This window comes from Artemia sp. Qi Xiang Cuo, chromosome 7 (assembly GCF_049724085.1).
Source record: "Artemia sp. Qi Xiang Cuo chromosome 7, ASM4972408v1, whole genome shotgun sequence".
Taxonomy (NCBI): domain Eukaryota; kingdom Metazoa; phylum Arthropoda; class Branchiopoda; order Anostraca; family Artemiidae; genus Artemia; species Artemia sp. Qi Xiang Cuo.
Genome location: NC_142800.1, coordinates 12,520,347 through 12,533,308, shown reverse-complemented (window position 1 = coordinate 12,533,308; position 12,962 = coordinate 12,520,347). Strand labels below are relative to the sequence as shown.

At 35.9% G+C, this 12,962-nt stretch overlaps 1 protein-coding gene across 1 annotated transcript in view; it reads left to right on the top strand.

Annotated features, from left to right (window-relative positions):
- Positions 1-12,962, top strand: part of LOC148949962 (innexin inx2-like) — an 89,549-nt gene that overhangs the window by 45,195 nt on the left and 31,392 nt on the right. The window contains exon 2 of the mRNA XM_089092033.1: positions 10,523-10,868. Within this exon, the coding sequence (XP_088948159.1) occupies positions 10,523-10,868 (346 nt within the window). The remainder of the gene's footprint in view (positions 1-10,522; positions 10,869-12,962) is intronic.

Sequence of the window (12,962 nt, the reverse complement as noted above, 5' to 3'; positions counted from 1 at the left end):
TTTGTTTGGGGGCCGACCTCGCAAAACAGTGTGCGCTTTGTTATTTTTTATTGTGGCAGTATGACCAATGATTTTTTTTTTCATCGAAGAAGTTCCTATGACCCTCTCGACATTAATGTCTGGTCCCCGATCAGTGTTGTTATAGGTTGTACAATTCTACCAGAGCACGTTTTCCTCCGACATGTACGTCTGTACAACTTTTTCTTTACGTCGGAAACTCAGTACAATTTTGCCGAGCAGGTACAAGTTCAGTGCATTTGCTACAAAATTCACCGATTCTTCTCGATGGCCAGGATTAGGCCTCTCACCGTTCATTGTTGTAAAAATACTGATGTCTATCGACTTCTCTCTCTCTCTCTCTTCTTTTGTGATCGGAAGGGACTCTTTGGCCCAAAGAGTTAGAATTTGTTATGTTAGATGGTCAGATCGGGTAACCGGTGCGGATAACACGTTAATCAAACAAAAATAATTGAAAAACGATGAAAGTCGAGCAAAGGTAAACAGAAAAGAGAGATGAGTGGCCTTTACTGTCGTGTTAAAAAGGGCGCTTTAATTCTATTGGTTTTGTGATTTTCAAATAAATATTAAACCCATCGTGTTAATTTAGTATTTGGAGGCGACGCTATTGAAGTTAAGAATAAAGTACGATATTTGGGAGTAATTTTAGATTGGAAACTTATTTGGACAGAACATATAACATGCAGAATAAATGAGGCTAAGAAATATTCGAGTCGTCTTTTAAGCGTGGCAACGGTGACTTGGAGCTTAAAGCCTTTCGCTTTTAGAAAATTGTATAAGTCAGTGATCGAAAGTACTATTTTGTATGCAGCTCCAGCATTGATTGGGGCCTTAAGAAAGAAAGAAAATATACAGAATATGTTACAGTCAGCACAAAGATGTTCAACCCTTAGTATTTCAAAGTCGTTTAGAACTGCTAAAAATCATGTTATTACTGCCATTTCAGGGTTCCTTCCAATCGGTCTAAGATCAATAGAACTGGCAGTGATGAGGTTTATTAAAAAGGGACATCCCCCTTTTTGGCCAGGTATTGTTCAGCCTAGCTTTCCTTTAAATAGATATTCTGTTGATCATAGAATTTTCACCGATGAAATAGTTGCTGAGTTGCTAGGAGTTGCGTTTCTGATGGAAAATTTTTTGTCTCCTTTCCAGCTGAACCTAAGTGTTTAAAAAAATGATCTATATAATAAATGGTATGTATTATTTGAAAATTCTGTGAGTAGTTGGCCAATTAGTTTTTTCAGATGTAAAGAAGATTTAATTTGTGCGCAAAACCTTGAACCAAGTTATATTTTAACTCAGTTTATAACAGGCCATTCGAAACTGAATTATTTTTTATTTAGAATTGGCATAACTGATAGCCCAACGTGTGAATGTGGATGTATAGAAAACTTTGAGCATGTCCTGTATGATTGTCCTTTTTATGTTCGTCATAGATTTAATATGATTTTTGAACTAAGAGAACAGAATGTCAGCTTCCCATTTGATTTAAATTTGATTATTGAGGGGGAAACGTTAGGAATATAGTGAAGAAATAGATTTGATGTTTGAGATTATTGTGAATGTTTCCTGAGGATGGTTTAGTGTTTTTTTTTTTTTTTTTTTTTTTTTTTTTTTTTTTTTTTTTTTTTTTTTTTAGTGTTTGTCTATATATGTATTTATATAGTATCGTAGCGTGAAATACCTGTTTCGTGCAGTCACGTAGTAAAATCATTCATTCATAGCCAAATAACCCCGTCTCTTGATGGGCCGACTTCAAGCTAAACGGACAAAAAAGCTATTTCTGGAGAGACAAATAACTCCGCTTTTTTCAAACTTGATTGATTATTTTGTGGAAATTTCTTCTTTATTAGGCTGTAGCTGTTGCTGCAAAAATGATAAGCCAATAATATAAAAAGTTTTTGAGGAATAATATTTGAGGTTTTAAGAAGGTTACAAGTAAGTTCTCTGTGATCAGTGTCTAGGGGCTTGGGCGTGAAAGACTGTTGCGTACATACTTTGCCCTTATTACAGGTTATGTCTTCCTTCCTTAATAACTACAAACTTAATTTACTGACTGGAAATAAATCATAGTAACAGAAAAATAATGCACTGAGGATCTTTGATATAGTAGAAACGACGTGGTTCAATAATGTTCTTTTCATTTATCTCTTATCATTTTGTAATCCTCTGGATTCAGGACTAGCACTCGAATTCTGTTGCTTACAAATTAGTTAGACCCTGGCTCTGCGCCGATGAGGGAAGACCGGCGGCGGCGGGGCCAAAAACAGCACGCCGCGCCGCTGGCGCGATCAATGTTGACCGCAAACATTAGTGTTTTCATCAGTCTTTCTCTAATCACAGCTTAAATTTACAACAGATTTGAACCTATTCATGAGTTCAAAACTTCACAAGTCGCTGGCTGAAAACTGGTCTTCTTTGTTATTCATCAAGAGAAGTAGAAATCTGGTAGAAACGAAATGGCTGTGATGTTTCAGAACCATCGCATAATAGTTGAAGTATCTATTAGCTATATATTCTTAACATAAATAATTATCAAAATTAGTAGTGTTTTTTCATCGAGCATTACTGCATACAAAACTTCAAATACCGTATCACAAAATTTGTCAGTTATCTGGGTAAAAACTTTGAATATAAGTTTGAACTTAAAAGCTTAATTTCTTCATAATGCACTTTGCCTATACCTGTTTTGTCACCTTTAAAACAGTGGAAATGGGCGATATTGATATTGATTGGCTTTTTTGCTCTTTTAGATTCCTAAAAAGCCTTCCTTGTATTAAAACCGGTTTTTAATAACAATTTAAAAAATAAATACAGCAAGTATAACTCACGAAAATCCTGTTAATTTTAAATTGCCATAGGGGTTGGACAAATATGTTGTACGGAGTATTTTTGCTTGGCTTCTTCCTTCTTTAATTTACACCTGTTGATTCACATTTCAAAACATTATCCAACTGTCGAAATCACAGTTTATATAATTATCCAGTATGATCTTTCCCTATCTCACCCATTATAAAAACCCAGACCAAGGTGCGAGTGCTCCAGAGAACGTTTTTGCAGATAGAAACATAGGCGGCATCAGATCTTTTCATGGGTAGACAAGTCAGACTGTGATCTAATCAGAAACAAGTGGAAACCTGCTATTACGAATAATGCACTTTGTTGGAAACAATCGGAAACAGACTAACCCGCTAATTCAGAAAGAAGTGGGAGGAGCTTTTTGTTCGTACCTAGAATGAAGACCAGAAATGATCTGCGATAAACTTACTGGATAATTATATAAACTGTGCTCGAAATATACCATACATAAAACACAAAAACACATCAACCTGTCCTACCAATTTTTTCCACAATCAATTATAATCATTTTGAATAGGATAACTTAAAATTTCACCTTAAAAAATAATCAAGCATCAGTTCCCAATGACGAAATGTGGATGACCTTCCTCAGTACTGGAAGGAAAATGGAAGTTAATTTCTAATCAATATGTCAGTCTCAATCAATTAGCTTGGTCGAACTTAAATGAATTAATATGATGGACGATATCAGAAAATTGAACAGCTTTTCGAAGAGCATGCATAGCAATTCAACGTAATCTTGTATGATTCGAATATGTTTCTCAATTATAATTAAACTAAAATGAAAACATTATGACGTTAAAAACTTTTAACTAAGATAGTGAACGTTTAGAAATTTTCCTTAGGGGAATTCTCATTGAATTTTCTTTCTTTTAAGATCCTGGCAACGCGTGAACGGTAAGCAGGTATACTAATAAAAGTCCAAATATTAGTATGTGTAAAAAAAAAAGGTATCTTTCAAAATAGTGTGGAGGGACAAAAAATCTGGTCGAAAAAATTTCCTTCAGTCTAACTTTGGAAGTCTATTCTAACTGCGGGATGTGGCTATAATTATCATGAATAAAAATCAACTTATCCACTCTGTGTGGACTGAGGCTGCTTTCAATAAGAAAATTCAAGATATTTTCATTTGAATATAATAATTCACTACCCCCCCCCTCTAGACACCACCTTGATAGGATACCGTCTCTGCTTTAAATTTAAAAAAAAACTTTTTGCCATCCCTGCTTTCAATAAAAAAAAAATCAAAGTACTATCACTTAAATATAATAGCTCCCTATGCCCCTCACCTCTGGGTACCATCTTGATAGGATGCCGTCTCTACTTTAAATTAAAAAAATAGCTTTTTGGCATCCCTGCTTTCAATAAAAAAAAAATCAAGGTACTATCACTTAAATATACTAACTCCCTATGCCCCCCCCCCTCTGTATTGTACTGGGATAGGATACCGTCTCTGCTTTATTTAAAAAAAAATTAACTTTTTGGCATCCCTGCTTTCAATAAAAAATTCAAGATATTATCATTTAAATATAATACTTCCCTACCCCCCCCCCCCTGGATACCGTGCACCTTGATAGGGTACCTTCTCTGCTTTAAATTAAAAAAATATTTAACTTTTTGGCATCCCTGCTTTAAAAAATAAATAAATTTGACATACCATCATTTAAATATAATATCTCCCTACCGTCCCCCCCCCTCTGGATACTACCTTAATAGAATACCGTCTCCACTTTAAATTAAAAAAAAAAAAATTTTTGGCATCCCTGCTTTCAATAAAAAAAATTCGAGATATTATCATTTAAATGTAATACCTCCCCCCCCCTCTGGATACCACCTTGCTAGGATACCGTCGCAGCTTTACATTAAAAAGAATAATTCCTTTAATAATTAACTAGGTCACTATATGGTTCCAACAAACACGCGAAATAACGTTAAACAGCTTAGTGTTCCTTGAAAAAAAATTGAGGGTATGAGTAAAGGGGTACAAAGACAACAACAGAAAAGGCGAAATTATTCAGATATACCTCAAACTATTGGAAAACTGAGTCATAGATTCGCCGTGGCATTCAATAAGATCCAAAGAATCTAATTAAAAGGGAGCACACACAAAAGCCAAATTAGGCCAGTAGCCTATGAGAAATCGCAAAAGACCCAAGACAATGAACAAGTCCTAATGGGGGGCCCTGGGTCTATCAAAATATTTCAATGGTTTCCCAGGGAATTTGATAGTATTTTCTTCCATCTCTGCTTTAAATGAAAAAAATAAATATCTTTTTGGCATCCCTGCTTTCAATAAAAAAAAAATCAGGTATTATCATTTAAAAATGATAGCCCCCTCCCCCTTATAGGCAATAATTTACAATTTTTTTATGAATCATATTTTTGGGGTAACTTCTGTTTCAATCTTTAATTCCCCACCCTTGTACATAGATTATTCTATAGCTAAATATTGTCTCAATAGAAGGTTTTTTTTGTGGGGGGGGGGTAAATATTTTAAGACAGAAGATTGTATTTTCTTTAACCTATCAGGCGTTCAACAATTGAGTATTAAACATTAAGAAAATCTTATCTAAAAACAGCAAAAAAAAAATCTGAAAACTTACAATTCAGCTGTAGAAGCGATCTTTCTGCTATCAATTTCAAAATCAAACTGTAGTGAATGCGTTCTATAATTCTAATATTCTATTCAACTTGAAAATAAAATTCTTGACTACGAATGATGTAAGTAATTGCAAGTGGGAAACTGGATTCGAAATGATTTAAACTCATTTCAAAAAGATGATACTTTTTTTGTCAACATATGAAGAACTGTGTATATTGCAATATTTGCAATGCAATTGCATATTGCATCTGTCTGGTTTTTATGCAAAGTAACAAAAGAGACGAAAATTAATGAATCAGAGAGTAGTGAAGAATTATGGTATGCAAAAGTAATATTTGGCAGGGAAAGTTACTAATGATAAATCACTAAGGGTGGGACCATGATTGCGTGATTTTCGGGGATTCGGGAAACCAAACTTTTTTTCGGGGTGACGCATAGATTTTCAGGGAAATACTCGAAAATTCTGGGATAGTGCCCTTCTTGATTTCTAATCAGGAAAATAGAGATACTAAACCACACGAGAAGGAAAAGCTCTGACTTGGCGGTTGACGCAATAAAGAATTGCCGCGAAATTAATTTAAAGTCGACCAAACGCCGCCGCCTTTGCCGGCGGCGTTGCGACAATTCCGCTGCGTTCGACCAGGCCTCTTGTCGGCGGCTTTCGGTCGATCCGCCGGGGTCTAAAATTAGTGTTTGTGAGACTCGGTTAGCCAATGGCAAGTCTGAAACCTATGATATGATGCTATGGTTCTAGGCGAATACCCCCCCCCCCGCGGAAAATACCCCCCTCCAAAAAAATACCCCACGTGGAAATTAGGGCTTTTCAAATTTGAGAATTTTATTTGAGTTTTATTTTTTTTATTTCCGTCGGGGGATGGAATTTTGGCACTTGTGTATTATGCGCCACTCACTCAAGTTTAATACTACTAAACAACATAGGCTAAACATCATAGGCTTTCAGACCCCCCCCCCCCGGAAAATACCACCCTGCGGAAAATACCCCCCCCCCCCAAAAAAAAAAAAGAAAAAAAAACCACGTTGAAATTAAGGCTTTTCAAATTTGAGAATTTTATTTGAGTTTTATTTTTTTAATTTTCGTAGGGAGATGGAATTTTGGCACTTTGTATTATGCGCCAGTCACTCAAGTTTACGCTGTGTAAAATTCGAGAACACATGGTGTTTTATTTAGTTTCTTCGTTACTTTAGAAATAAATTTGCGCTATAGATTTGCACATTCAAGGGAGGGTGGTAAGCATAAAGAGTCTGCATGCAAAATGTGTTTTGTACAATTATTCTGCATATTAGATAGATAGAACCCAAAACGAACAGAAATAACAATAAATAACCTATTCAAACTCAAAATAGCAACAATTAGCAGGAGTAGGGCTGACAACCCCCACACCTCTTCAAGACCAGAAAGTAATTTGCACTTTACTGAAAACAAAATACATTTTAAATGTTTTCATTTTTTTTTTTACTTCATATATTTGGCTTTAAAATACACTTATTTGTCTATCTATCTAATATGCAGAATAATTGTACCAAACACATTTTGCATGCATACCCGTTATACTTACTCCCCTCCCCCCTAATGTGCAAATCTATAGCGCAAATTTATTTCTAAAGTAACGAGGAAACTAACGAAAAAACTGGTTTGTTCTCGAATTTTACTCAGCGTAAACTTGAGTTAGTGGTGCATATTAAGCAAGTATCAAAATTCCTTTTCTGTACGGAATTTAAAAAATCAAAACTCAAATAGAATTTTCAAATTCGGAAAGTCTTATTTTCCACGTTTTTTTTTTTGGGGGGGGGAGGGTATTTTCCGGGGCCGTTATCCGTTGATTTGAATTGAAGTTATCAAGTATTTTGCAGTAGGTTGCATAGGCTGCATCAAGACATGGCTAATTGTAGACAGAGAAAAGCCAAGACAGATAGTCCAAGTAATTGAGACTATTTTCCGGGGGGAGTATTTTCCGTGGAGGGGGATATTTTCCGGGGGATTCGCCGGGGGGGGGGGGTAAACGCCGGACACCGATGCTATAGATGCTACCCGGAGACCGGATCAGTCAGTTGGTTTTTGTAATGCAAAAAAAGATTCTGAAGTTTGTTTTTGCCTTAAGACATGTACTGGATCTCATTATAGATATTGTTTACAATCAACAGGTATTGTCTAAAGATGGCAATATTTATGTAGTTTCATATATATTCTGTTGGTCTGACCGCTCTTGGATTGAGTTGGAACTTTCAGGGTTTTAAGGGAGTAAGATGCCTTAGAATTTTCGAGGAAGGGGACAAACTATTTTTCTCTGGTCATGATTGAAAAGCTACGTGTTTTTGTTTCTTTACAGGCTCGTTGGATAGTAAGAATATACTTTAGGGTGCATTTTAGGTGGTAAATCGTAACAATTTACACTAACTACAGGAGTTAGTTAAAGTTCATATCCACCGGTAACAGTTATAAAGTAACTATAAAAGCTTAAAAGGGCATGTCCATATCAATTTCACTCTAATAGTATTCTATATGTTTCAGTCGGATACTAATGCCGATGATGATAACGATGATGCAGATTTGCCTCACTAAAGATGCCCGTTACCTATCTTTATTAAAAGTTACCATAAAAGTAAATTCGAATTTACTTTTCTGTATTTCCAGGCATTACGACGATGTCAGCGGGAACGTAGAAGTTAGGTGTAGTAATATTTTGGGTACTTACGTGTTATCCTGACCACACTCAAGAAGTGAAGTTATGTTTATCATAATGAAGTATACCTAAGTATGATGAAAGTATAATACTTTAGTAAGAAAATTATGGAAAATACAACCGAAAACTATGGAAAGCAGGCCGCCCAGAACGCATTATATTAGACAGCTAACGTAACCAACTCTAAATATGTGATTAAAATATACCTGCATACGTAGTAGTTTATCTGTGGCTAAGCTGATTATTTGAGAGTGCACACAGAAAAACTGGTTTTAAGCAGATGAAACTTCTTCGAGTGTGGTCGGGATAACACGTAAGTAACACTTTGTGGTACTTGTGGTACACAAGGAATCACTTCTACTTCTTTTTCACTCGACAGTTTTTCTTATCTCAAGTTGGGAATTGTTGTAATTTTGTGTGTAGAAACTTGGAGCAAATGCTAGTACTTTCATTCTCAAAGCCTTTTAATAAAAGTACATGTTTGAAAACGTGTGATACTTTTGCCAAAAGTGCAAGGTAAGCTTTAGCGGAAATAGCAGTATATTGAAGGGAGCGGCAGCCTCCTTCCTGTACGTATATGAGAATGTCTTTAAATGTGAAAAACTTTTTCTTATTTATTTGCCATAAAGAGCTGTGCTTAGGAGAACTTATTGTTTCGCACACAAGACATCTTCAAACTTTTCAAAAAATTGTGTTGAGGGGGGCACGATTGTCCAATGGAGAAAAAACATTTTCAGTCTCACCTTCGAGGTTGACCTTCAACCTTGAGTGATATCTTTGCAACGGTGGTCACATATATTTTCTAAGGAGGGCTCAAACCAAGGGATAACCCACTTTCAAAAATCGTGCTTGCCCATCGGCACGAGCCGCGTGTAGCGGAATAGGTGACGCTCCAACGTGACACCAGATGGGCGAATGGGTGACCCTTTGGCTAATACCCGCGGAAGACTTTTCTGAAGTTTGTCTATTTTCTCTGAATCCCAAGTGTACACCTGACATCCAACTCCGGAGTCTTTTAAACATTTGGTTGAGCAAGCTTTCTAGAACTAGTTGCAATGCTAAAAAAAACTGGGGTCCAAACATGCTTCGGTGTCTTTCACAGACGCGGGGAAAAACCAAGTTTTTCTGATGTAATCAAAGATCGAAACTGAAGTAGTAAGCTTTAATGCTACTCTTTTTTTTCCATTTAAAAAAAAATTTGGTACTGGTGCATTATACGGACACTTCTATATACTGCTAAAGAAGTTAAGTTTGGTTAATGCTAATGAAATAAAATAAAAAATGATTAATATGTAATAGATTAGAAACAAATTTGGGCTATATATTTGCACACAAGAGGTGGGGGTAAAGCATACCATATATTAAATACGTAACCTAACCTAACCAGAGACAGATACCCGGTTATAATGGTTTTTGAACAAAAATTATAAGAATTACATAAATGACAAATCCCACAATATAATTTTAATATTTATGTGTAATCACTTGTTTCGCTGAATTCCACTCTAACGACTGTTTTAGTGCCATGTATCTATTCCGGTATCTGTAACATCTCTCTTTTGAAGTTCCATAAAGGGCATGTAGAAGAGCACGTAGAGCTCACTAGTACCAAATATTTTCTTTATTTGATACAGCCTGTACTGAATCGTAATAAGATTGATGATTTCAGTGCAACCTGTTTTTTAAATGTTTTTTTTTTGTAAAATATTGTTTGTCTGCAATGGCGTCATTGTTTGTTTGCAGTGACTCCTGCACATAGAGGTAAATCTTCCCTAAAAATTCCCGATGACCCCCATCTCCTCCGAAGGACAAATTGCTGAAAAGAGGGAAATCTCAAATTTTCCACCCAAAGTGTTACGAACGTTTCAAAAAGTACCTAAAATAGCACTTCCTTTGAAGCGTCAAATCCCTTCTCTCATGAAAAACCTGATATTAGGCTACATAACTGCACAGAAGGGGTAGGCGATCCCCTCCCTCGACATAGGCCCTAAGAACCACTGGGAAAATGGAAAAATAATACCTTGAATAAGTACGTTTCTGATTTTTCACCCCTCTCAGCCTTGGAAAACTACTGTGAATGCAAAATTTTCATTTTAATTCCGTCGGCCAGAGACAAAGTTTGGCCAAAGAGTCGTAAATATGCACACTTGAAAGAAATGTTAATTGCATTATCCTTATTCGTCCTAAATTATAAAAAAAAAATTGTTACTAGTACTTTGCAAATTGCTTATGATGGTGATGAGATTAAGGGACTAATCAAAACTAATTTGGAAGTAGTGTTGAATGTACACGAACAGTGTTTGGGTTATTAATATACACTGATTTTTATGTAATTTTCTAGGAATTGGACCTCACACAGAGAAAGACGAAAAGAAATACCATAAATATTACCAATGGGTATGTTTCGTCCTGTTTTTCCAAGCCTTGATGTTCTATATTCCCCGATACTTGTGGAAAACTTGGGAAGCGGGAAAAATGAAAATGCTCGTTCTCAACCTAAATTGCCCAATTGTAGCTGAAGATACTAAAACTTGTCGGAAGAAGCTCCTCATCGAATACTTCATTGCAAATTTACGGGGGCACAACTTCTATTTTGCTCGTTTTATTATCTGTGAAGTCCTCAACTTCGTCAACGTAATACTCCAAATATATTTAGTGGATGTATTTCTTGGAAACGAGTTCAGCAGGTATGTTTTGGTCTTGGCTCTTTTCTGCTTATGACTTTTTGGAGGATGTTTCATAGCGATGATAAAAAATATCTTTGTTTACTCTGTACTGCTTAGCAAAAAGAAGTTTGTTAATAAACTCTATCTCTATGCAATCAAAATTTAAATTTGTGCGTTTCAACAACCCGTGGCTTTTAACGTTAAACATTTAGTGGAGCTGTAGACACTGCCTACGCTCAATATCTATTTTTAAGGTGGCCGGCGTTTACCTCCCCCCCGGGAAATACCCCCCCCTGGAAAATATGGCTTTCCAAATTTAAGATTTTTATTTGAGTTTTTTTTTCCGTAGGGGGAAGGAATTTTGGTACTTGTGCATTATGCGCCACTCACTCAAGCTTACGCTGTGTAAAACTCGAGAACAAACTGGTTTCTTCGTCAGTTTCTTTCATCTTAGCATGGATCAAGACAAAGAAAAGTGACAGAATAGATGGGAAATATATAATTTGGGCTATATATTTGCATATGGGGGGGGTAAATATTTAGACAGTTTGAAGTCAGAAAAAAATTCCTTCTAGGTATGTCCACTAAAACATTACAGAAGAATATCAAGGTATCTGGAAATTTTGTTAACTAAAAAAAAAAAAAAAAAAAAAAATACCAGTATAAATTAAATGTAATGTTTCATTTAAGTGTTTTTTTTCAATGACCGTTTTTCCAAGTATCAAGTACTATTATTAGGTCAGTGTAGTGTTTCATTTAAGTGTTTTATGATGATCGCTGATTAAAGTTTATGTCATTTGTACCTTTCATTTATATTATTTTACTATGTTCATCGCCGTATAGTTTGGCTTTAGAATACACTTCTCTATCTATCTATCTAATATGCAGAATAACCTTAACAAACACGTTTTGCATGCAGACCCACTCTACTTTACCCCCCCCCCCCTCCAATATGCAAATATATAGCCCAAATTTATTTCTAAAGTAACGAAAAAACTGGTGTGTTCTCGAATTTTAGTACCAAAATTCGTTCCCCCTACGAAAAACAAAAAACTCAAATAAAATTCTTAAATTTCGAAAGCCTTAATTTCCACGGGGGGGGGGGAGGGGGTATTTTATGGGTGGGGGGGGAGGGGTAAACGCCTAGAACCTTCTTGTAATACCTGATAAATTTTTCTAACAGTAATTCTTTCTCATTACAAAGCCTAGGTGCCCACAAGGACTCTTAGTGGGTAGATGGGGTCTAGGGAGTTGAGAAAAGGTCTATCTAGAATTCTGATGACTTTTAAGTTTTGTTTAACCTGTTTTTGTAAGTATGAGTGACAAAAGTGGGCTTATACTATGGTTTGATTCATCCAGATCTACCATAGTGGAGGAAGGAGTCGAAATAGCTTAAATTACACCTTTAGGCCATTATTTTGAAGTTTCAAAAAGAGAGAGGCATTCGAACGATTTTTTTGGGGATTTTTTGCTTGAGTGTCAATTCACGAAAATTTAGGGGGATGGGGTCGATTTTTATTAATTTTTCTATAAGATATTCAAAAATATATTTTTTAAATCTAGAGGGGCAATTTGTTGCTTTTTTCATTTTTCAGTGAAAATGTCAACAAGTTATTTTTGAAAAACTGGGAGGGGGTGACCGAGCGAGTTTTGGGGGATTTTTTGCACGGATGCCAATCCACGAATATTTAAGGGGGGGTCGATTTTTGTCGATTTTTCTATGAAGATATTCAAAAATATATTTTTTTAAATCTAGAGGGGTAATTTGTTGCTTTTTCCATTATTCAGTGAAAATGTCAACAATTTATTTTTGAAAAACTGGGCAGGCGACCCCCCCCCCCCCACCCCCCAACTGGAGCCCCTGATTTCTTCCTATCCTCAACTGTGTGCTGTTAATATTTCTATGTAAGGTATTGCTTTTCAAACAACTGCAGATAACGCTAAAGGTTGGCTTTTAATCCCAATGCTTCAAGAATTGAATTCTTAATTTGTTGATTTCCCACGTTCGTTACGCCCAATTCAACGGCCCTTGTGTCTCAGCAGTTGTTCTTAAAGAATTGAGACAAAAAGTCAAACTTTAGCGCAAAGAGCGGGGGATTGAGGAGGAAGCAGTCT